The following is a 26,116-nucleotide window of genomic DNA, read 5'->3' as shown; positions in this document are numbered from 1 at the left end:
ATTTTTCCAACAGAACCTTCCAAGTCACTTCATCCCAAGAGAACAGAATGTATTTCTGATGATTCCCAACCTCTTAACTAGACACCTAAGCAATCAATCTAATGGACAAAGTGACAGCTGTATGAAATAAAATGATTGATTTACTAACCTAGTCACTAACTTCTCCAAAAAATCCAGGAGGTAATCATGCCAAAAAGGATGAATGATTCATTCATGATTTTCTAAAATTAACTGTGCTGCCCATGTCCCCAACTGAAGGCCTCATTTCCAAATCATCTCTTGGCATCCTGCACCTTCCCAGCACTCTGAGGTTGGCTCACTCACTCCGACGTTGGCCATCCCTCTTACTATACAGGAAGCCAGCCCAGCTTTCACTGCTATAGGGAAACCTTAAGGTCCAAAGCCAGAGTTACTCAAGTTTGATGAATTCCAATAGCCCCCAGGAAAACAAATGTAGAAGGCTAGTTAGTTCTTTTTTGAAAGCCTAGACTTCGTTTGATTACATCAAAGAGCTATTCAGATATGATGACCAAAACAAAACTGCAGACAAGCCCCATAGTTTTTTGGTGTTTTAAATTATTTATTCATTGAATGATTTAACGTGTGTACCACTACTCCAGCTGGGTAAACCACATTGAAGAATTTGACTGCAGGTCTTTAGATTCAGCCAAATGCTTTCCATTAATTTTGTTCTATAAAATACTAAACATTAAGTTTTTAATGCTTCAGTCATGCTCAGAACACTGCAGTATAAGGATGAATTCAACCCCCTCATGCCAAGTTAGGGTGACAGGAACAGAACTAATGAGTTATATGTCTAATAGAATCAGAGAATCTAGCTTAAGATGAAAAGAGGTTCTGTTCCCCCAAAGCAAAGTGTTAAGTTTTAAAATTCAGCCTACAGTGCTCTCAAGAGACTGGAAAAAAAAGAAAATCAACATTATTTAAAAAGTTCCACATAAATACGCAATCTTCCATGATTTGTTTTGCATCTAAAATAGCACAAAGAAAGGTTTCAAAAATCTAGCAGTCAGAACTAAGTTTTCCTAAGAGAAATCATTTCTCTTTCTACTCTTAGGTGTCAGGGTCAGTCTGTGCTCAGGTAGCACATGAGAGAGCAATGGAACGGAAAAGGAGGAAGGAGTTACAATTAGGTGACAAATAGCATTTGAGATTTAATGTAACGGAAAAAAGCAACGAATGCTGAAGTTTTTAAAAAGTTTAATGGAGCCAATAAGGCATATAAATTGTGTTCTGGCAGACATTAAGACCTGCTTTCTCTTACCAAAGAAAATGGCACATGTTTTATCAAAATTTGACAATCGAGAGTAAAGGGTACTGAGATTAAGCGTCAGAGCACCAACTAAAACAAACAACCCAAAAAAATTGTCACTCAATTTGGAAAGAGGAACTAGAACCAAGGCATAAAGGGGAGAGTAAATATGTGTTCCTCAATCTCAAAATCCTTTAGGAATAGGGGTTCTGGCCACTTGTGAGCAACACATACACCACCAAACCCCAATTCCAGAATCTAAATTTACAACCACAGAAAAACAAAAATAACTTCTAATGCATTTCTTGGTATATTCCAAAGGGAAGCTTGAAAGTATTCATAATACAGAGGCTTGTCCGTTTTCAGGTAAAATGACAAATTGCTATAATTCTTCCTATTATATTCAAGCAAAAAATGATCCACTTTTGCAAAAATTGAGAAATACCTCACTTTCATTCCTAGTTTTAGTATGGAACTGACTTTTTTAAATAAGGGCTATATCGATAATGAATACAGAACTTCGGTTCGCACAACATTTCTAACATTCATTCACATCCCACCCAGTTAATGAATATTATGGTTAACTTAGCACTAAGTTTCCTCACATAAAGATGTTATTAAATGGCTGAAGAATGGCAAACTTTAACAATGTGCTGTGAGTAAATTACTGGAAACCCTTGCTGATTCGCAATGGTGTTTTAAGGATAAAAACAGGAAGTAAATGATACTGGACTACAAGTTTGCAAGGAAACGTTTTTCACTGTCCTACTTGATATATATTATATAATAATATGATAGAATAAATTACAGTACCTGGCAGGCTGACATCAGTTCTTCATCTAAGAGAGACTATCATTCAGTTCAAGGTATTAAAAATGAAGATGAAACATGCTTTAAAACATTGTAGCTACAAGAGGTCGTATATTTACTCAAAAGAGGAGTCTATTGAGAACTTTTATTTAGGTCTACCTAACATCTAGAGAACCTCCATGCGATTCCATCTTTTCCATGAGATTCCAAACTGCATTTTTTAGGAGAGGGACCGGAGAGTTGGGTTTTGCTATTGGTGATCACATTATTAGCAGATGAAAGACTTTTTTTTTATCTTTCACCCACTCCAATGGAAATTGCACAAAGTAGAGCACTCATGAAAAATATAAACAGGACAGAAAGACTGGAATACCCTCCCACCATCCATCTCCCTTCACAAATACTAAACCAAAAAGGAAGCCCATTCTCAAAGTTCATGAACTCAAGGCCACCTTGAGTACTGTCTACATGTTAACATTTCCCGGAAGGATAGGACCCTGTGTGGGAAGTAGTACTTGTCTTTAAACTGAAGAGTTTAAGCCTACAGGGTGAATCTGGGGGAGATTTAGTAATATTGCTACTCTTAGAGCACTAACACACACAAAGTGAATCCAGTCAAGTTCTGTGTATTGGTTCAGTATTTAGTACTAATTGCATGACCATCATAGCACCTCTGTACATCACACAATCACCAGAATCAGCAAGTGCTGTGAAAACTAAACACAGGGCATAGTCCAATAATTAGAAGTTGCACACTGTTACTATATAGAAACCAGGTGCATGGTACAGTGCCGCTACAAAAATGAAAGGCTAGAGATTTGACAAAGAAGCCAAATCGTGTGTTTTAGACAATTCTGGGAACCTGGCAATATTGTTGGAAGCAAAATACTCAAAACAGCAGGAAATGGACAACGAAAAAAAGGAAAAAGAAAAAAAGCATTCTATAACCAAATAAACATCTGATTATTTCCTTTCCCTTTGAGAATAAATACAGTTAAGGTCACTTTTCGCCTTGGAACAGATACATATGTTTGCCTATGATGATCTTGCTAACGACTACACGATATCTGATGTCCTCTGCTAGGGTTATAAGTTTTAAGAAAGCCATAGTTACAAGAGGCATCTACTGTCAATACCTACAACTTCCTTTTATGGCAACCACTATAGAATTCACTTGTCTTAAACAGTGAACAAGGGAAGATGGCCTCATGTTTCCTTTGCAATAATAGTAAATGTTGAGGATCAAGTGGCTTTCAAGCAGCATGGTGGGTGTGAAAATGTTTGCGGTTTAGATCATTCTGTTGCGTTTATGGGTTGGTGAGTCTGTAATGACATCGCCACACTGGGCTGAGGTACGCTTTCTAGTTCCACCATTGTCCAAGTGGAGTGCCATTTCTTCTGATATGAAAGTGTTCAAATCGACATCATGGAGTCCATTTCTCCTTCGACTAGCATTCGATCCACTGCTTACATGTGTAGGAGAGCCTGGGGTACTCGAACGCACGCTTATACTAGCCATTGCACCACTAAGACCTAGGAAGAAGAAAAAAGGTTTTAGAGTTGCTCAATTATTGAACCCTCTTGAAAGTAACCCACTTCACTTTCAATGTTGTCATAGTGTCAAAAGATGTCTGCCTGTTTTCCTTGTAAGGGGGCCCCAAGGAGCAGTTCAGTTTTATTCTGGAAAAATGAATCATCGGGCTTTGACCTGAGAGGTTTTATTTGTAATACTACCAATATTTTCAATATTGGTTAACTACCAATTACTGGAAGCTTATTATGTGGCAAGCACCATACTAGGTGTATAAACAGATCATAAAATCCTCCCATCTACTCTCTTTGACAGCTGAAGACAGGAGGCACTTGTTTTATAAACAGGACATTTTGGTTATCAAGAGTCACCATTCCAACAGATCCCCCTGATGTGGGTGTGGGTGTGTGAGCACAGGTGCACATAGCGGCACAACCAATTATTTGCAGGCCTGACTGGGCTTGTTGCAACATCTCTAGATAAGGTGACTTCATAATTTATCACCCAAAACAGTACACTGCCAAACCCGGAAAAAGGTCACTATTAAAAATTATGCTGGACATGAAGTACAAAACGAGTCTGCCCTAGACAAAAAGAGCTGTATGATCACCCAAGGTCTGACCTCTATTTGGCAGATACCCCTTAGGACAGCCTAACTCATTATCGTCTATAATCCTTTAGAGAAGGGGCGAGGGCAAAGGTGGCATAAAAAATCCTGCTGCTTTGCTTTCGTGGGTAAGTTATGAAATGCAGTATAGACCCAGCACTCATTGCTGGACACTCATTCCTTAGACTCTTGAACAGTTAAGGAAGCAAACATATGTTCCACTCCTAAGTGTTCAGGATAAACCTGTAAAAGGCACGTGAGGCAAGAAACAAACTATAGCACTGAACTGAAAAACCTAACATCGCTAACAGTGGGTTTTCCTGTCTTATAAATTTCGCCTTATGCTATTCTAGCTTCATACAGGGATTTTGTTATTGCTTGACTAAATTTATATAACACGATCTGGTATAATCAATGTTTCCAAAGAATAGGACTTAACATAAGCTTAGAGGTTGATTTCGTGGGGTCCCATTCTTTCTAGTTTTATGCCCTGTAAATACGATTTAAATTTGAACATTAATTGGAAAACAGATTCTGCTTCCTACCACATCCAATCTCTCCAATTCCCTCGGACACTGTTCTCTCCAAATAATCTGTGAACATTCTCAAACCCAGTCTCAACCACCTCCCATATGCTGCTCATGTTCTGCAGCCCACGCTTCTCCCATAAACTACTCTAACCAACCAGTCCCCTCGCTGCTCTCTCTGCAGAAGATCCATGCACCCCTCCCACTGGTGGCCAGAAGAAATCTGATTGTGTCCCTCTAAGCACTAAACGCCTTTCCAAGGTTAGCACCTATTTAAAAAATAATAAAATACACGCACTAATATTGGAGACTTCATGTCTAGCAATAACTACTTTTCAATTTTATCCTCCAAAAACCCTACGACATCTGTATTATCTCCATTTTGTAGTTGAAAAATCAAGATTAAGTAAGTCACCCAAGGTCACAGAGCTACTAAGCAAGATCTGGGACTCCAACTCATGCAGATTCTATATTCCTAGTCACTGTTATTCTGCCCCCTCTTAAAGTCGCAATCATTTTAGCATGGAAGTGGCTTGAGGATCTAGGCCCTGGCCTGCCTCACGTCCCAGCTCTTTGAACAGTTCTTCTCCCTGCCCTCTTCACTCCCTCCTACCCCCAGAAGACTGCATCAGATGATCTGCAGGTCCTTAAAATGGTTTGGCCTTACACCTCGCTTTCGACATCTGCTCCCCACTTGTTCCTCCGTCACCTCCTCCCCTCTGAGATCTCTCTCCTGGTTCTCCTACCTCTCCTTTTTAGTCTCTTGCTGGCTCCTCTTCCCTCCTGCTCGGAACTCTCCGCTCCTTCCTCAGTGGCCTTTGCGGGCGTCTCTTCTGCCCCTGACAGGTTGGTGATTAGCCTTGACCCCTCCGCTTACCAATCGTTTTCCAAATCGGTGCCACAGGAGCAGACATTTCTCCTGAGCTCAAGGACCCCATCCATTTTTCTAACTGCCTGTTGGACATCTCAAACTTAACATTTTCAAAAGGAACTGCACTTGCTTCCCCAGCCCACAGGTCGATTAAAAATAAAGGAAAAGCAGCATCTCAAGCTCATTTTATACAGCGCAGTACAATCATTCGATTCTTTCTATACAGTGTCTTTTCATCTCTATCTAATGAATTTAATACAATGCCTGGCACGTAACATTCATTGAATTCTGAAAGAAAGAAAAAATGCTTCCAAGTCCTACCCCTCATTTTGAAATCCAAAGCTGTTGATGTTTATTCACCTCTCCAATACCAGGAAAGAAACTCGGGTGGCTCTCTTCACTTAAAGCTTTGCCATCAAGTTAGAAATTCTCAAATCGCTGGCATTTTTTTAAAGTTCTTCACCAAGACTGTCAACTCCTTGAAGAGAGCTGTGCCTTCTTTCTTTCTAATCTCAAAGCTCATAACATACTACTAAAGGTGTCCACATACTTTAAACGATAAACCCTTTCATACTTGTTGCATAATGCAGGAAGTCCTAAGGTAATTATACTGCGAAACTTGGGCCTTCAGCAATAAACTGGGCTACTTCAGTAATTAAAGTCAGGATGCCCTTTATCATTTGAAACCACAAAAAGAACACAAGAAACCCCACCCCAACCAAGGCCCCTCTTAAGGTAGGAGTTCCATGGCAGTATGTTTAACACCTAAGGACAAATACCCAAGGCTCATAAGCCACTCCATCAGAAGTGAACAGGCACACCAACTGCCATTCTCCATGAAAAAGAAGAGTGTAAACATCAATTTGGACCATTAGAAAATTCCCCAGGAACTTCCAGAAAACCACAATCTTTTTTTCTGTTAGGTGTATGGAGTTTAGTTTGACAGCAAAAGTAAAATCAGTGTGCAAGAGGACCTATTTATTACCTACTCTCGGCAGTGAAAATTCTTTTCAAAGTTTATCTAATCTTCCCCAAAAAAAGACTTCACAAGTGTCAAAAAAAAAAAAATCAAGATTAACAACCAAAAAATATGTGTATTTTAAACAGCCCAAATTTTATTTTATAAACCAGTGACAGCTACTAGAAGATGCTTTAGGAAACCTTAGCTAAACCACATGAACAATCAGGCCTATACAAGTACAGAGAATCTAAACATGCTTCAGAACTAAAAACAAAGTTGTACAGCCCAAGGGCATACAACTTAAATTTCTACCAAAAACACACTTTTTCAAAAGGGCTAGGGGAGTATCAATTGACAAAAGCAGTAGAACAAGTAGTATGATTAGACAGAGAAGTCTCAATTGCTTAATACAAGATAAACTTAATCAGTTTTAAAGTTTCTGTATCCATTTTAAATGATTAGTGAAGGAGTTGGGGGGTGGGGGAGATTAAGATGATTTAATCATACTTTGAAAAGAAAGCTCCCACTGGAGTTAAAACAAAGTTACAAGTCCAGGTTAAAGGAATCTAGGTTACATGATCAATTGTTAAAAGTAGCACAAAACTATTATTTTCATACCAAGTTCATGCTTAGGGTAGTTAAGAAAATCCTGTTGCAGAATTACATGTGATTCCAGTTTACCAGCACATAGTTAGGTCACATATAGGCAGAGAAAGAGCAAATGCAGAACCAATCCACCTCCCTTCCTCCACCCAGCAGCCCCTGGCCTGGAGGCCGCGACTATACTGTCTACTTGCTTCCCACCCACTTCAGCCCTGTGAGAGCAGAGGGCTAGCCCTGGAGGAGAAAAGGCAGACTGTTATTACTGTTGATCCACTCAGCACAGCTTCAGGACCCTCTGCAGATCTGCTCCACCCGTTTTCTCATCTCCAGCAGAAAGCGGGGATTTGAAATCCCCATGATTTAAACAAAGTGGTTAACATCCTGACAGGGAACCCTAAGAAACTGGCATTCTTGCATTGAAATGAATTGCACCATTCAAATGGTTACCACTCCCTTTGCACAAAGTTGTGTTCTGAGGTTTTAATCAAGAAGCACACGTGTGTAAATGTGGTGTTTTAAATGCACCAGCGGAGGAGTTCAATCATTGAAAAAGGAATCCTACTAGGAAGATTTTGGTAATTTGAAGTAGATACCACTCCCCACCCCAATCTGTAAATTGTAATACTGAACTTTTATTGAAGCAAAGCACACTAAAATCAAACCAATTACAAAGATACATGTGTCACACCAAGAAAACATTTTCAGTTATGCTGACAGCCCAAAATGCTTTCAATTTTCAAAGACAGTTTTAATGCCATGGGAAAAATGCTCACGACGTTAAAATGAAAAAAAAAAAAGCAAGATACAGTACCATATATGCAGTATGATCTCAACTATGAAATAATTTTAATATTTACACATTGAAAAAAAGACTGGAAGAAAATGCACCAAACATTTAACTGCATTTATCTCTGTATATAGTTGGATAACAAGATACTGAATTTTCACTTTTCGGAAATTTTCAAATTTTCCAAGAAATTAGTGTTTATAAATCAGAAAACTAGTGAAAAGATTAAACTCTAATGTTAAACTGCTTCACGACTACCAATGGATTATTAAGTAAGTACTAGGTGAGTAAACTGGCTTTGAGGCATGGCTACTTGAACTCCTTTTTCACCTCGATGAAAAAAAGTCCAACAAAATTTTACTGCAAGTTCAAAACAATCTTGTATCATTGATATTGGAGCTTTAATTAAGTCCTGCACCTCCAGAAACTTCAATAACTAATATCTAATTTTAATAAGTAAAAAATGCCAACTTTTCCTCAAAAATTTTAATGCTATCTTAATTGCCTTAATTGCTCTTTTTCTTACAGGCTGGTCTGAACAAAGGGCATAATTTAGAAATTCCAGCCTTCAGAGGAATTAAAGAGTCTTTGAAATAACCAATTTTAAACAATTAAGAAATGAGATTGCTTTGGTGCATTAATCTCTTACATCTTATGTTCCAAATAAGTTTTTAAAACATTTTACTGTTAAATAACTATTGACAGTTCTGTTATTTCAGGAAGATGCAGACCACGACATTCAACAAGCATTTATTAAGAATCTAGTTATTCCACACTAGGAGTGTGCTAGGAGTGTGGGCAAGAGATAAAGGGATTTCGTAAGACGGATGGACTAGAACCCCCCCCACCACAGGTCAGTTCCAATTAATCCTCTGCAACAGAAAATTGCAAAGCATTTCTTTTATACTATATTATTAGTTTAAAAATACCTAACACCTAGTTAAGTTAGTTAAGCCGTCAAAATTTGTTTCTAGTATTCATCTTTATAAATGGAAGGAACGAAGAGTGATAGGAAAGAGGGAGAGGAAGAGAACGAAGCACAATTACTTAAATTTCTTCTTAAATGTTCTGGGTCTCAATTGGGAAATTTTACCAGGAAGATTTGTTCTCACCAAAATTTGGTAACTTCCAGTACCACTCCAGCGCACACAGGCCAAAGAATAAATGATACAATAACAAAAGCTACAATAACCTGCGCTCAAAGGAAAAAGAAAACCCTATTGGTTCAAGCTGCCTAGAATCGGAGTTGTCCATAAACTCTAGGGGAAGAAGGTATCAGTCTTACGTGTGGAGCATGGCACAAATGAGGAATTTGGCTTCCATTTTTTTCTAGGTAAAAATTCCTATCTGACCGTCTACCCCACAATTTCAAACGACTGCACTTTCTTATCAGACCCTACACCCAGTTAGTTTATCCAGATCTAAGAATCTGTCAAGCAACTCAATGATTTAAATGACTTAGGGTCTCCTCGTAGCCCAGAGAAAGACTTTGTTAGACAAAAGAAGGCAAAAATGGAGCCCATTAACTCCTAAGGCAATGTCATCCCTGGACTTGCATATATACTTGCCTGGGCTTATATATATATACTTCAAACTGTTTAATGTAATTCTATTCACCTAGAAACTCCTTGAGATTATTTGATTCATCTTTGTATCACCTGTTCCCTACCAATAAGTGCCTTTAACAGAGTGCTTGGTATTTACTATGTTCAGTAAACGCTAGGCAAAATACAGAATAACAATATAGAGTATTTTTAAATGACCACAGCTTCCTCGGGAGGATTTTAATTGCAGAAATCAGAATTCATAACACTATACATCCACCAAAAAAAAGTTTTCAAACCAAAAAGACATCAGACTTCAACACTCACTAAGGAGCTAGTCTTTTAACTCACAAAGTTTTCTTTAAAAAAGAAAAGAAAAACCTTTTTCTTTTTGAAATTTTCCAATATTATATTAAAAGTTAGACTGCCTGTGTTTGCCTAAGTCCCTTTCAGCACTTACACAAGCAAATGCAGTAGCCCACTGTTTTTGAACTTGTTTTAAACATGAAAGGAATTTAAAACTGGGCAAGGTGATATTTTAACACTAAGTGCCAATGACAGCCATGGTTCCCACCAGACACTAGACCCTGTGTGCTTGAAGCCTTTGAGTTTGAACTGATGAATTTTACAGAGAGGGTCAACACAGGCCCAGTGGGGTTGCTTTCTAGTACTGCAGTCAAGAATGTTATCAAAATGACTTTTGGAACCAAAAATCAAGTGTCTCTGATTTTTATAAAACAGTCTGAACCAGGGCCAGAAACCTACCAAGACCATCCATGAGATGAATTGAGTGAGAGCAAGGCTTTGAATCAAGTTATCAAATGAGTGAAGTCTGAGTTGGCGTCCTGCTTCCTCTCCCATACAGTGTCTCCCTCTTCCCCCTCCATGAACATATGACCCAGTCTTGCTCTGGACCCTTTCACCTAATTTCCATGATGGCAAACAAATTTAGAATGAAGACACCAATATCAAGCAAAGGCTTTCCAGACACCAGTTGGAACAGCCAACTCAGACTCTCTCTCCATTCAGTAGAGAGAGAACATCACCAACCTCACTGGTTTATTATCAACATGAAACAAGCTCAAGATCTTAGCAAGTAATGTAAGTAGTTAATAGTAAGTTTTAAATTATCCCCCTCCCTATGGAGTGATTGCTGCAATTTAAAAAGCCACCCTTATTGAAAAGGGACAGGAAAAGTATGCTCAAAGGCCACTGAAGCTCCAGGTGTATTTTTGCACTAATGCCATCCAGAGGCAAAGAGGACACTCATAAGGCTTAGAACTAACCAGAAGTCCTCCTCCTCTCAAGCAGAGAACACTTACAGTATTGTAGGATAGGTACTTCGCATAATTCCTCATTTAATGTATCACTTCAGAAACAAAGTATGTCACCTTTCACAAACGAGAATACTGCCTTGGAGAGGTTAACCATCTTGCCCAAGGTCATACTGGGAAAGGAGCCTATATACAAAGCCTAAATAAATACTCTTCCTACTAAAGTGAAACAAATACAGCAGGTCACAAAGCCTACCGATCTTCAAAACTACTGATCCAGATTCACTTACAGGGGAAAAACACCAATAAGAGATACAAAACTCATGTATTTTCTGATGTTTTTGGAAGAGAAAAAATAAGCCTGGAGACCTTTCCCACCCTACTCCCCAGGCCTACCAAGGGAAGGGGGAGAGAAACCCCAATGTACAAATACACAGGCATAGTGGTTAAGAGCATGCCCTTGGGAGCCAGACAGATTTAGAGTAGCTATTCTACCACTTAATAATCTGTTCGATTTTAACCAAATAAACCTTTCTTTACCAGTTAAATGGCAATGACCCCAAGGTAAGTGTAAGGATTAAAGGAGACCCTCCTTAGCAGGGGTGCTGACACCAAGTAAACACTAAAATAGCTCTAATGGTGAATCATTCTCAGGCCACACTCCCAGTCTCAGTTGTTCTAATTTGAGTTTGCTTTGTAGCACTCTTAACGTACATCCGTTACATTCTATCCCTATTGCTATCTTGGGATCTGTATCCATCCTCAGGCTTTCTAAAGGTTCTCTGCCCACAGTGTTGCATCCACTCACATAATAGACTTCTGAACTCCTGTGTTAATCTCAGAACACCTCTACACCAGGTTCCAGTAAAGACAGAAGCTGTAAGACAAGGCCCCGGCCCTAAGGTAGCCCCACTTTACTGGAAGGGATAGCCATGGAAACAATTCGAACTGGGAGAGCAGACTTACAGTTCAGGGAAAGCTTGAGAGAATGGGGAAAACTGAAGGATAGATTCCTCACAAAAGAGACTGAACAGGCAAAAGGAAAAGCTTAGAAAACAGCATGAAAGTATGGCTAAGAAACCTGACCCCCAGTCAAGACCAAATCACAAGATCCTTGCAATGCCCTGCCTTTTCTGATTTCACCCTACAGGCCACAGGAAAACAAAGGTGATTTTTTTGGTGGAGTGACTAGATCAGAAGATCACTCCAGTGGCCCCAAGAAAGACAGACTGGCAAATGGGTCACTCAGGACTGGGAAACAAGCAGGAAGGAGATTATTCCAAGAGCCCAGGGCTCATCTCCTCCAGAGAGCCTTCTCAGAACCCACAGCCAAGCAGCACTGTGAAATGTCCCTTTCTATCCCGAGAATATCTTACATACCACATTCAAGACATGAAAATAAATTATCCAAGTATGTTGGCCTCAACAGACAAGGAAGCACTCCATGCATTTATATATTGCCAGACACTGCACAGAATCTGCCATGTATACATCTGCTGAATAGCTAAATGAGGAAAAGACGTGTTTGCTGTGGTTGGGGCTGGAATGATGAGTCGTTTGAAACCTTGTGTAAAACAAATGCCTATGGGACACCCGGTAGAGACATCCAACAGAGAGAGGACCATGAGGCACACACGTTTGGCAGTCAGGACTGAGGGTCTAAACTAAAAGTATAGATTGTGGACATTAAAACTGAGAAGGCACTTGAGGTGCTTGCAAGTCAGTGAAAGAACCTGAGGAAAGGTCAGAGAGGCCTAAGTCATCTAAGAAAAGAAGGAAAATCCTAGAAAAGAGAGGATAACTAGAAAGAGGGATAATGAGAAAGGCAGAGAACCACAAAATGGTTCAGATGATTTGGATCTATCTGAAATCTGTTTACATTAAAAGGAGGTGCCAGGTATTACTACAGCACTCAGTAAATTTCTAATAATGTTCTTATTTTAAGACAAGGATTAACAAGGCAAAGACAAGGAAATCAATTTAGCGCATGCTTATGTGTTTGATTTCTCCGTCAGTTTAATACCCAGATGACTAGATCCCATGGCACACAGAAAATAAGCAACATATATTGCAGACAAGTGCCAAAATAAAGCACTGGATTATATTCTTTAAGCCTCAATAACCATGACTTGACAGTTTTGATTGAAACTGATAACCATAAATTGATGTACTTCTGATTGAAACTGTGTACTCAGACTAAGGCTGCTGAGGGCATTGATAAGAGGATCATCACATCCTCACCGTCTACATGAAATACCCTACAAATACCTTACATCTTTGCCCTTTTTCTTCAAATAAAGGGCATTTTTTTAGGTATATCTGGATGTGTTTGGTGCAAGTGAGAATTTAGGAGCCGATAAAGAAAAAACTATAAAGGGATATCCTCGTAAAAAAGGATACGTGAGGTGTGTGGAAAAGAATAAATCCATGTGACCTCCTACACTCATGTTTGCTTTGATTATAAACTTAGGTCTGCCTCAATATACCAGTTCATTTCCTGTGTCCCCTCTTGCACTCCACAACTTCATGAATTTAACTTCCTCCAATGTAGAACTCCAGGACTTCAATTTGACCTCACATTTCATAGATTTGGCTCAGCAAATTATATGCAAAACCGAATTCTGACAAGTATGTACCTAATTAAAATGTTTCCAAATACATTTTAAAAGATCACCTGAACAATTTTCACTTCAATTTACAGACGATTCAGATCATCAGGACACCTTATTATAGTCATTAAGCTGCATGATTTAATTAACAATGACCTATCATTAGAAATCATTCAAATTACTTTAAATACTCAAATCAGACTAGCATTATCCTCAATATATTGATGTTCTCTAAAATCACTAGAGCACAAAACTCAGTATAATTTATGTTTCTGTATACTCTTCCAAGGGGTCCTATTACTTCACCACAACATATTGTTTTCACTACATTAATTCGATGCACGAACCCTAGGAATGAGAGTACACTGAGTCTCCAATATATTCTGGATTGACACTACTACTTGGTCAATTTATTGACGGGAAAGATTATTTTCCTACACAGCTTTGTAATTGAACTTTCCTAAACCCTCACAATTTAAAAATAAGTCAAAATTATCGAGTCCTTTCCTAAAACTACATCATTAAAACTCCCCAAGTTCAGGAAAATAAAAAATCACAAGTTGAGCAGCTTCAATTTAAGGAAATGTAAGGGGAGTTGGAGGATATAGTTGTTCGGGAGTGGAGCTGGCTTGCCCTTTTTACAATGTATACAACTGCACTACGATTTTATAACAAGAGTGGCACTGATGTTTCTTAAAACTATTGTCTACAGTATAGCATAATACAGAAAAAAGACACTTTTAACAAGGTAAGTGTGGAATGAATCATAAATCTACTTGATAAAAGAAAAGCAGACTGCTTAAGGAAAGACTACTACATCAAATACTATCATGCATTAAAATTAATCTCACAATCTATGTATACTGCTATTCAATTTTTCCAAACTTAATGGTAAAAGATGTGAAACTCTGTAATTCAATAGAAACAGAACAATCTGTTTTTCACCTGAGTTTCTAAAGTTCTGATGGCATAACTATTCCATTAGAAACAACAAGCAGTTTTAAGTAACCGCATCCATACATCATGGACTTTCTTGCAATGTTTTTGTATTTTTAACTTATCAACTCACAATCAGGAGGGGCAAAAAAAAACCCAACATTTTTCCAACCCTATGTTCTTACTGGGGTTTTAAGGTAAAGAATCAAGATTTGCTAGAGAGAACAAGCATCTCTGTAAGAATTAAAGCTTCAAAGATATACAAGCCTTTTGCATATATCCCACTATTTTTCTTACCCGATTACTTAATATTTTAGATGACCTACATACACTATGGCCCAGAAATGGTTAACTTTTAACAGGACTCTTGACCTAACTCACTAATCACATATGCTTAGTCACTTGCACAATCCATGTTTTCACCTTGGCTTCAACCAAATCTTGTTCTGTTGCTTTATTTTTACAGTATTAAACGTTGTCCTATAAAAGTACTTCTCCCAGTTCTTTTAAATAAAAAGTCTGTATTAGAAAGCAACAAGCAACAACAGACTTATTGACTACATATCCCAGGCTTCTCCAGTAATAATTAAGCCTATCATCCAAGAATGCCTTTTTATGGCGTGTCTGGCCTGGGGAGATATTGATGGACCTGTCCTCTGCCTGTCCTCACTATCAGGGACCTAATAGCAAGGACCTAAGGGACAAAAGACATAAGGAAAGTCATTATTCTTACATCTGTCCACTCCCACTTGGGTCAACTCTCACCCTCTACAGGCATACTCAGTAACTCAGGGTGTCAAAGGGAGTTCCCGTGAGAACTCGCCCAACAATTACCTGCCTTATTTGCCTGTCGTTAACCAGGCTCTCCAGACAATTATTAATGTAGTAGAATTCTTTAAAAACAACAACTCCCTCTTTGACTCAGAAGAGTAAGAAAACATGTACAATATAGGTGCAAAGCAATAAATTCTAATCATGTTGCAAAAGATTCTGTTATTGTAACACCAATAAGCTCAAACTAACTTTCTAAAAACATTTTTTAGGATGGGCTAGCTAACATTCAAAAACTGCCCATATCAGTTCTTAGCTTACATTCTATTTAAACATTTCTAGAGCAAGTAGTTACTATAATAATAGACAAAAAACAGACAATATATCTGGACCTAAACCTAAATGTGAAAATGGATCCACAGGCACACTCTTAACCATTTTTCCAAAGAAATATGTTTAAACGGCTTTACCATGCAGAGCTATGGCTTCCCGGAAGGGTTGCAAATCAGTCTCTACAGATGAGCTAGTTTCCGTTGAAGTAGCTCGGTTAGGGGACACTACAGTCAGTCTTGGGGGAGCTCTAGAGTTTCGTGGTGGAGGAACTTTTCCACACAGGAAGCTGATCAAATCTTCTCTACGAATAGTTCTTCTGCGCTTTTTAACCCAAGCCAACACATCCTTATTGCGTCGCTGATAGCCAATCTGAATTCCAATATCAAAACTTCGCTGATGAGTATCCACGCTTTCTGTTAGAAAAAAAGAATAAGAAAAAAGACACATGATAATCAGTAGAGAAATGCTGCATTTTCTTCTAAAGAAAACCATTTCACAAGTTAACCAAAATGAATATCATAAAGTATGGGGTTCTATCAGTAATCTATTAAACCACATTGTATTTCGTTTGTGCTTGAAATGTTATATGTGACATTTAATAATGGTCTAAATTCAGTTTACAGTTCACACAGTCCTAGAGCTTCTGCCTTGTTCTGTAAAATTTTTTTAAACATAAAAACAGAGACTACTTACTGTTAGCTGAATTACCATTTTTAAAATGCTATTCCCTTAAAAAGCTTGCTATAACAACCTAATTAAGATAGCTTATTTAATAACGCTAACGGGTAAATTATTAAACGTTTATTAGTACTATCTATACTCAGCTTCACCTGAGAAAAACGGCAATACGAATACCTTGAGAGCGGTACTACTATCTCCTTATTGCAAATGAGGAAACAGATATTGAGCACTGAATAACTCCACCAAGATCACAGAATAATACATACAGGAGCTGGGACTTTGCTCCAGAGTCTGTGGTTCTTCAGAAAAGAGTGAATTATCATGAATTCTAAATAGGAACATCAACAGATAACTAAATACTGCAAATCACTCAGGCCACTCTCACCATCATTCTCCATGTCATTTCAGACATGCACTCCTACTGACAGGTTCAGTGCCAAGGATTGGGAACACACATACTGAAATCAGCAGCAGGCATTTTAGAAATAAGGAAAATTCTGATTGACTACTTACCAAACAGCACGGTGGAAACAAAAAGTTATACTCGTTTCCCTACATACACTTTCATTCTGCTTCCAGTTCCCAACAGTTTTCCATTAACTCATAACCATTCCATTCCCAAAAGACATTGCCTTAAAATCTCTCAGACTGGCCTCCCAATCTCCCTGTAAATACTGAACTCAAGTTTTCAATAAAGCGATCCCTGCGCTTCAGGGTTTTACACAGTTGAAAAAATAGTAATTGGAAATTTAAGTCACTGCAAATTTATTTTTAGTTGAGCTTCACTACTAGCAGAAAATCACCAGTGTTATCATTAATGAAATTAAAGACTGTTCCTTTATCTCCAGACCTTTTGTAAAAACAGTAATTCTTGTGTAACACGATCATTCATCTATTAGTTTTCCTGGCCTTGATTTTTTAAAATTCCTTGTGTGCTACAAAGGTAGACTCCGAAAGGAAGAGCAATAATCAATGAAGAGCTGTTTCCCAGAAATAAAGACAAGAAACCAGACATCACAAGGCTCCCAAACTGCATGAATTTGCATTATTAAAAAAGATGGCAAAAGGCAAGCACAAGCAGAACATTATTACAAGTCCTACTCCTTAGCAGATCATCAATCCGTATTGCTAAAAAAGTAAAAAGAAAAATGGAAGTTGTCCATGGGAGCACTCCTGCAAATATTAAACTCCATTGACAAGTTTGAGAAAGTAGATTATTCTAATTTTAAAGCTATAAAAAGCAGCTCAGGAATGAATTTCTCCAGTGTCACACTAGGTGAATAATGGCCAAGTTCAATGTGAATCACTGTCTTCTGATTTCTCATTTCATATAAAGGAAGCATGAACTCCCTATTTTAAACGTGGTGGCCTTGAAGAGGATATTACACCACTTTCCTATCTCTTAAGTCTTAAAAGACTTAGATGAAGTCACCCTCAGAGAGATAGATAAACTCTTAAGATGAACTTGTCAAGCTGTATCTAGATCGTAAGTGATTCTGAAAAGAGCTGGAAGAATTTTAAGAGAAATCAAGTCAGTGAGAAACACCAAGTCCATCTCATGGGACCACAGAACAGAGGAGAAACAAAAAATATGTGAACCTAGAAGCAAACAGTTTTTTACAAACCTACCCTACACCTGAAAGAACTGTTACAATCAAGCTCATAACTGGAGAAGTTTCTCTTTCCAAGCAGAATGACTAAGGAAATTTTATTTTTCAAGAACCAAATGGAGGTAGGTCCAGAATTGGAAGTACAAAGGGAAAAAAGTGGAAATATGAAAGGGATACATGAAACAAGCCTGAAGAAGGCTTAAATGGTACAAAGATGAAGCAGGCATGTAAATGTACACCTGGCAAACCAGACAGCAAAAAAAGACTAAGCCTGATACAAACACCCAGAGTAAAAAGGAAAGGACCCCATGAGGTGGTTTAAAAAAAAAAAGACCATCCAGGGAAGAAAGAGCTCGGGAAAGTTTTTGTGTGTTTTGATTGAGAGCACCAGCAAGCCTCAAAAGTTAGATCTTCAAGGGGCTGATGATTTCATCACAGATTTGAACAAAGTTGGAAAACTTAGTATTCACTGGTTTAGATGGAAGACAGTTATATTAGTAAGTGGTAAACTTCTTTTAAATTTTATGCAACTGACCGATCCTTTCACCTCAAAAATTCTGCACAAGTCTCAACATTAGACCCAACCAAGAACACACTAAAAATCAGGCATCTTGTGAACACTGACTTTTACAGACTAGAAACAGCACAAGAAAAGCATCTGTAACATTTAAGGTCTTCTGGTACAGGCTTTTGCACTCCCCGGGCATAATTTGGTTTTGTATCACTAACAGCATATCCTGAAAACCAAATCCAATTACTTTACCACCCAGATTAATCCAATCTCAGTTATTTCCCTAAATAGAAAACCTCATGTTGACAGTAAAACATTTGAAATACAGTCCTTATGTTTAGGACTTTCAAATTTTACTTGGTTGAAAATAAAACCTTCCTGTCATAACTTGAACTAAGTAGGAGAAACCTAAATGCTTACTGAAGAATCTTAGGTATGACTGGACTGGATTTAATGTAATCACGGGTTAGTTTAGTGGCCAGTTGGATAATAAACACACAAGAATGGCCTCCTGAAGGCTCTGAGCTAAAGACTGCTTTGAATAAATCTGAACCCTGACAACACAGACACCCAAATTCTAGAAGTGCAGTACAGAGAAACAGTGGGGACAGTCTCGGGTCCAACACTATCTTACTGACACCAAAGTCACTGTGGAAAAGGGCCATTAGCTTGAAGGTTAGGGCATCAAAATGGCAATGTAACCTTTAAGCACAACACATAATTTCCTCATTCAAGAAACAAACTGGCTCCTGCAAGTCATAGTAGATGTCCCATGTTTCATATTTTTTAAAATGCTTTTTAGATAAGCAGCTGAAAATTAACTCACGAGATTTTTAGCAGTCTAATACTCCCACCTCTTGCAGAGGACAGCAAGCAAAGAATCACCATTTGAGGTGAAGACCAAATGCAAAACTTTCTTACATGATATACTGACAAAATTAATCAGATTCCAGTATTTTTCTGATGCTCACAAACCTTATGAGTCAGCCAGAGCAGGTATCCCAGTCTCATAAACAAAGAACTGAAACTGAAGTTCAGGGGCCCTTGCCCAAAGTTAGGTTAAATGACCAAGTTCCTTCTACAAAGCATTTTTTCCTTAACAATAGAGAAGCCATTTCCCATTCTCCTTAGAGGTCTACAAACCAGAAGAATATACTGTTAGTTCAAAACAACACTTCCAAGGAATACAAATGACAACAATATATTTGAACTTAACTGAATGAATCTGTGCTAACTAACCGACATGTCTGCCATGCGGGGTGAGGCGGGGATGGATTGGATATTTAAAATGTTTCATTAGAAACAAAGATCTGTCACAGCCAAAATGAAACATTTTCCAACTGTCCTGAGAAAATAACTCCTATGTATTCCCTAACTAAGTAGTACCAAAACTAGGCACTAACTTCTAGCTTCTTACATATTTACTTAATCTTCACCTACTACACAAAACCAAAGACAGTTACCAAGGAAGAATCATTGCAGCCACAGTTGCCTGGCATCCAATCCTCCTCCTCCCTTTCCTGAAGTTCCTCCCAATTTTTGTCTGCATAGCTCTAGGGGAAGCTTCCACTACAAATGCTCAAGGAGTGGAACATGTGGTTTAGTCCTAATCAACCCCAAACCATGGCTATGATAGATACTGGTACTGAAAAAGCATGTGACACACCTCTGGCCAACAGACTACATAAGTCATTTGCTACTGTGTTTCCCCAAAAATAAGACCTAGCCAGACAATCAGCTCTAATGCATCTCTTAGAGCAAAAGTTAGGGTCTTATATTAATTTTTGCTCCAAAAGACGCATTCGAGTTGATTGTCCGGCTAGGTCTTATTTCCAGGGAAACACGGTAGTAGCTCCTGGGAAAGGAAGCTTCCGGACTCTTCTAAGTTTCCATGAGTGGCCCTAGGATGTGAGCTGCCAACACACTGAAATCAGCCTGAAGACAAAACTCATACATGCATGTACATGCACACAGAGTGGAGAGTTGCACAGTCAGGGAGCTGAGCCACTCCATTCAGTCAACCCCACCCTTGACCTGCTGAGTTATAGAGGAGCCAATCCATGTCCCTACCAGTGACGCCAGCCTTGTATTGTTCTGATATTTGCAGCCAAAACATCCTTTTACAGAAAAGTTACACATAAGAAAATGACTGTCTTCTATAAAAACTTAGACATAATCTAAAAATGATATTAGTAACTGAGGCTACTGCTCCTCTGTATTAATAAGTTTAATACAACTTAAGACAGTATTTCTAGTTATGACCCACACAAATGTGTTTTGAATAAAGTCTTGAAACTCAATAATAGTTTTTTGCAGCAAGGACAAACACAAACCAGCTCCAAAAAAAAAAAAAAAATCAAAATTTAAGGAACCGATAAATTCCAGTTATCTGTCTCTAGGCAGTATATGCTCTTTCTGACCATTTGTTTAGACATCACTCACCACTTGGCCCACAAATTTTCAGTATGTTCAGTTCACTTTCAGTTTATGTGTAAGTCCAAAATGGCCACACTGAAGTGAGGCAATGTATTATAAAAGGCTTTGGCATCAAGGTATCTTAAAAATAAGGATTTAAAGGGCATCACACTATTTTTCTCAGAAATTCTATCTACATTTAGCCCTTTCAGGGGGAAAAAATGAAGAAAGCAAGTATACACCACAAAGCTTATTCCAACACAAGAAAAAAAAAGTGAAGACAGTAAAATAAACCAAAATATCTTCCCTTCCTCTTGAGAACTGCCCATAGCCAGAAACATCTGAAAAATAGAACTTGACCTCCAACAGTCAACTCGAACACTTGAATACTCACTGTATGCTGGCACTAAACTAAGAGCTTGTACTCTAAGTTGTGGGTATTTATCCCCACTTACAGTTGAGAAAATGAAGGCGCACAATGGGGAAATATCTTGCTCCATTATCTGCCTCCAGGATCTTACCACTAAGTAGTAACAGTAACAACTGTCTGAACTCAGACAATCTAACTGTAGACTCCATGAAGATGCTGGCCTTCCCCAAGCACTGCTCCAGTTCAAATGCTGTTCAGGGAGAGACCAGAAACATCTTTACTATAAACCACACCAAGAGAAAGCTCTCAACATATGTGGTGTAAGTCAGTATGTAACGAAAATTTCAGAAGCAATTTTAAAACACAAAGGGACAAAGAAATGAGGCACGGCATAAAACAAGAATAAAAGAAAAACAAGCTAAGAGATGACTCTACAGGGTGGGATCAAGCATGGCTCATCGGGGCTGCTGATGAGCTAGGACATCAGCACTCACCACAGCCTGACCATGTGAGGCTCCCCGGGAAGGCCTGTCTGTCCTAGAGGACAACCAGTCCAACCTCTCTACTGAGCAAGTAGCCCCAAGCAGAAGGAATTTGGAATTAGATAAGGAGAATATGTACTTCCCTAATGAGGAGTCAGGAAACAGAGATTGAAACCGCTTTTCCAAGAAAAAAGGGGGATGGGGGGCCCTTAAGAAGGAAACAGGCTTGACCAAGTGTTTCCCAGGTAAGCCAACCCAGGCCAGAGAAAATGACCTCAGTAACTTTTCACTCCCTTTAGTTACAAATACCAAAAAATGTACTAGGCAAGGGAGACACAACATGACTGAATACTGAACAAACATCACCCTCTTTAGATTTACCAAGTCAAAGTAAAAACAAAAACTAGCAATCAGGATTTTTCTTCCCCTTTACAAAAAAAAAAAAAAGGATGTCAAACTCTGGTCCTACACTTTGCGGATTAGAAAGAACCATGCACTCCATTTTGTTGAATTCTGTCCACACTGAGGTTGAACACCACAACTGTCCTCCAAATCCTTCCAGCCACATTCCAACCAAACTAACTAAATGTTCAATTTTTCAAAAGCCCACAGGCAATCAAAAGGGGCCCTCTGTTAGGCTTTTACCTCAATGTGACCTTCCAATGTGCTCATTCTAGAGATTATGAAGAAGCTGGTGAAAGTACCAACCTTTCCCCAACCTGAAAAATGAGCCACTTTTTGCTTGCTAGGTAAGCGCTTAATCATACAAAATACAGGAGCACTGCCTACTTAAAGGGATCCCCAAAATCTTCCCCCCGTAAATTACATTTAAACATTTAATCAGAACTGTGAGAAGTGATTTAAATTTACCACTACTTAATTGTGCATCCACTTGTGACACTCACTACCTTGGCTAATTTTATTAGTTCTATTTAAGGTATCTCATTCCCATAGCTGAATTGTGTTCTCTGAACACCACACCCTGAAGAGGAAGAACCTGAGGCTCTGCAGAACACAAGGCTCTGCAGAACATTATCCACTCTCCTTAAAATCAGATAAAAAATAATGTTGCTACACTACCAAATTCCACAAACCACAACTACCTTTTTTTCTATCAGGTAAAAAGGAATGCATTTCATTTAACAAAAATAGAATATAAAATAAGACTAGTTCACTCTAACAATCCAGTGCTTCCAATAATGCAAGAACCTCATGTGATTTTTATTTTTAAAAACCTGAATGCTTCTCATTAAGTTTTCTGAACAAACTAGGAAATTATAAGCATTTTTAAATCAAGTAATCAAATTCAAGATTATTTCAAAGTTCAGCTTCCAAGCCCATCTTATGTGAAGAGTTAGCATTAAAGAAAATTACTAACTTTAGTCCTAAAGGGATACATTCTAGGAGTGTACAATAGCACCAAAAACTGAACAGAAAAGCCAGAGGACATTTTTTTTATGGCCTAGGCAAAAAAAAAAGCCTGGCACATAGGAGGCGCTAAATATGTGGTGCCTTCCTTTTAAGAAAAAAGTTAAATTAATTTCAACAAGCAAAGAGATAAACCATGGTACCCCTATATAACAGAATGCTACTCAGCAAAAGAAAACAAAAGGTACTACAGTACTATTAATGCAGTGTGAACTCAATGGATCAATTTCAGAAACATTATGGGAAGTCAAAGAAGCCAGACACAAAAGGCTACAACTCTACTGTTCTAACTATTGACACTATGGAAAAAGAAAAACCATATATACAGCAATCACATCAATGCTTGCTAGGGATTGGGATGGGGAAATAGTCTATTTCATGTTTGTCAAACTCAAGCTATACATCTTAAAAGGATCAATTCACTGTACACTATACCCCAAGAAATGAGTATTTGAAAAAAATGAGTTCCAAGTATTACTTCAAAATTCCCTGTCTGGATGAAACCAAGAGCCATTCCAAAGAATGCCCGAGATCCTCACTGATGGATGTTAAAGCAAATTTACTTAGGAGTCAAAATTTAAGGAACTCAGCTATGTAAAATCAAAGCTGACCACTGGGGCACCATTTAATGTTTCCCTTTTCTTGATAAGCCTGGACTATTCATTCCTCATTCCCTAAAATTAACATTCTATCCACCGGTTTCAGTTTCCATGCTCAAATTACTGTCCCCAAAAACTGCAAATTCAACCCAAGAAATTTCACAGTAAGGGCTATTTTTCTTATAGAATGCTACCATCATGTGCATATTCTTCCACAAAAGAAAGAATCTGAAAATAAGAATCTGAGAATCAAGTCGTTCCACCACCTGTGCTTCAACCTATCGTGATAACTTTGAAATGCACAAAGTTCCATTACTATTGTCAGCAGCTTCTAGAAGTTTGAAAGCATTTAATTACATTTTTTACTAAGATTAACAGTCAAATTCAAATCTTTTGTCCATAGAAACCCTGCCAAAACGCAAATCCAAATTTCCAAATCTTCAAAATCAGCAAGGCACAAAATGCAAACCCACTGTCACTGAGAGCACAACAGGCAAGAACGTTTACTTATCTTCATGTCATCAGGGGGGAGAAATTAGCTCCAGAAAGGCACTGCCATAAAACACAACTCTATTAACTCTGATAACAGATTTCCTGCCAACAACACACAAGCAGATATAGGGTAGTTTTCAAGTCATTTTATGAAGTTGCTGGGAGAGCGCAACACGCTATTGTGGGCACAGGTTATGACAATTAGCTAGTTTTCAACACACTTAAACGCGGGATGAACTACCATGCTGTAAGTTGTCTACCTCAAGAATCTTTCCCACGAGGTTCTTACAAGCTCCCCCCCACCTCTGTGCCACAAAACCATAAACTCTTTCTTCTCTTTTTCAACAAAAACCTCCTCTCACCCCGTCTTCCAGCTCTGGGCGTCTCAACTTTGGCAATACTGACATTTGGGGCATGGGAGGGGGGGAGGAAAGGGGGCTGTCTTGTGCACTGCCAGATATTCAGTAACCCCCCTTCAATAATGACATTAAAAGAAGCCCCCAGACATTACCAAAGGTGTGGGGGGAGGGGCGGAGCGTCAAAAACGCCCCGCGTTGAAAATCTGTTGAGTGATCTAGGAAGACCACCCACCACCGAAGTTTCTAAGTTACGAAATGTTCAGGATTAGTGGTTAGATTCAGAAGCAGAAAACACTCGGGCAGTCACAGTGCAGGTCAAGGTGGCCAAAACACTCGGAACGCAGGACTTAAACCCTGCCGCAGGCTGCCCTTCCCCTTACGTCGGCAATGCCGCAAGGTTATCTTTACCTTTGTAGAGGTTGGTGACGGCGGTGGCTGCGTTTTGGAAGGGGACCCAGAGAGAAAGTCCTGGTTGCTGACACACTCGGTCTGAAAGAGGGAAGGAAAGGAAGAAAAAGAAACAAAGACAAAGAGAGAAATGTTATTTGAGCGTCAATCACTCCGGAACGGCCATATTAGGTTTCGCCATTTTGTTCAAGGGTTTCGGGATCCCACAGTGACTGGAAGGATGGCAGGAAGGGGGTCGCGGCGGGGTGGAAGGGGGAGCGGCGGGCCTCGGAGGCGCAGGCCGGGGCTGAGCCGCTGCGCAGGGAGGCGCCCCCTCAGTCCCCGCCCCGAGGCCCGCTCCGGGTACAATGGGGCCGGCCCTGCTGCCTCCCTTCGCCATTTTGTGACTGGGGGTTCCTCCCCTGCCTTCTCCGGCCCGGGGGCGCCTGGGTGCCGGACCTGGGCAGCGGATGGTCCCCGGGCCCGCCTCCAAAAAGAGCTACCCCCGCGTCGGCCACCGGCCTCCCTCGAGTGCCCCCTTCCGAGGACCTGCCTCCTGCGCCGCCATCTTGTGGGGAGGGGGCGGCGGGGCGGCGGCCGGAGCCGGGCAAGCCGCCCCGGGGCTCTCGGCCGAGGGTCGGGGCCCAGGCGGCGGCGGCGGCAAGATGGCGGCGGCGGCCCTCACCTTTATAGAGCTGGGCCACAGCGGTGGCCGAGTTCTGGAAGAGGTGCCACAGCTTCTGCTGCTTGTGTTCCGGCTGCGCCGCGGCCGCCGCCTCCTCCTGCAGCTCCGGGGGCAGCTGCTCGTCCTGCTCGGCCTCGGCCAGGCACTGCCGCTCCCACTTGGAGAACCAGTGCTCGGGCCCGTGCTCCTGGATCTCGGCCTCCCCCTCCTCCTTCCGCTCCTCCATCCTCCGCGGCCTCCCGCGGCCTCGCCGCCGCCGCCGCCGCGTCCTCCTCAGGCGGGTCTCCCGCGGGAGCGTCGTCGTCGAGTGGCCCGGCGGCGGGGTCCAGCGGCCGGCGGCAGCTCCTCGCGGCAGCCCAGGCCTCCTGCTCCCCGATGGCCTGCGAGCCCCGCCCCGCGGCCCCGCGCTGCCCGGGACGACCCCCGCCCCGGACCTCCCCACACCTGGGCCCCGCTGAAGGTCGCCGCGACCGGATGACCGCCACCGCCCACGCCTCGCTGTTCCTAGGCCGACTACCGCCCCTCCATGGCGCCGCGGACCCCCTAGGGTCGCCGCCGGTGACAACCGAGCCCTCCGCACAGGCCGGCCTGCGCAGCTGGGGCAAACCCGAAGACTGAGGAACGTCGTCGCCGGCACCGTCGACGCCTTTGCGGCTGCTG

General features: G+C 40.3%; 1 protein-coding gene across 1 annotated transcript; it reads right to left on the bottom strand.

Annotated features, from left to right (window-relative positions):
- Positions 1 to 1,204: 1,204 nt before the first annotated feature.
- HAPSTR1 (HUWE1 associated protein modifying stress responses) lies at positions 1,205 to 26,116 on the bottom strand. The gene is made up of 4 exons (XM_033101836.1): positions 25,457 to 26,116; positions 24,793 to 24,873; positions 15,575 to 15,850; positions 1,205 to 3,616 (listed from the first exon to the last, which is right to left on the bottom strand). The coding sequence occupies exons 1-4, from the start codon at positions 25,680 to 25,682 to the stop codon at positions 3,372 to 3,374; spliced, it is 828 nt and encodes a 275-aa protein (XP_032957727.1). The 5' UTR covers positions 25,683 to 26,116; the 3' UTR covers positions 1,205 to 3,371.

The sequence above is a fragment of the Rhinolophus ferrumequinum genome (assembly GCF_004115265.2).
Source record: "Rhinolophus ferrumequinum isolate MPI-CBG mRhiFer1 chromosome 15 unlocalized genomic scaffold, mRhiFer1_v1.p scaffold_54_arrow_ctg1_1, whole genome shotgun sequence".
Classification (NCBI taxonomy): Eukaryota; Metazoa; Chordata; class Mammalia; order Chiroptera; family Rhinolophidae; genus Rhinolophus; species Rhinolophus ferrumequinum.
The sequence above is the reverse complement of the archived record's forward strand: the minus strand, read 5'-3'. Positions and strand labels throughout refer to the sequence as shown.

Bases quoted from the DNA above. Each gene is read 5' to 3' on its own strand.
- HAPSTR1 (XM_033101836.1), bottom strand. From the start codon at position 25,682: ATGGAGGAGCGGAAGGAGGAGGGGGAGGCCGAGATCCAGGAGCACGGG. The intron at 15,851-24,792 runs GTAAAGATAACC...TTTTTCTAACAG, and splicing joins CGTCACCAACCTCTACAAAG to AAAGCGTGGATACTCATCAG. The intron at 3,617-15,574 runs GTAAAGCCGTTT...TCTTCTTCCTAG, and splicing joins GGAAGCCATAGCTCTGCATG to GTCTTAGTGGTGCAATGGCT.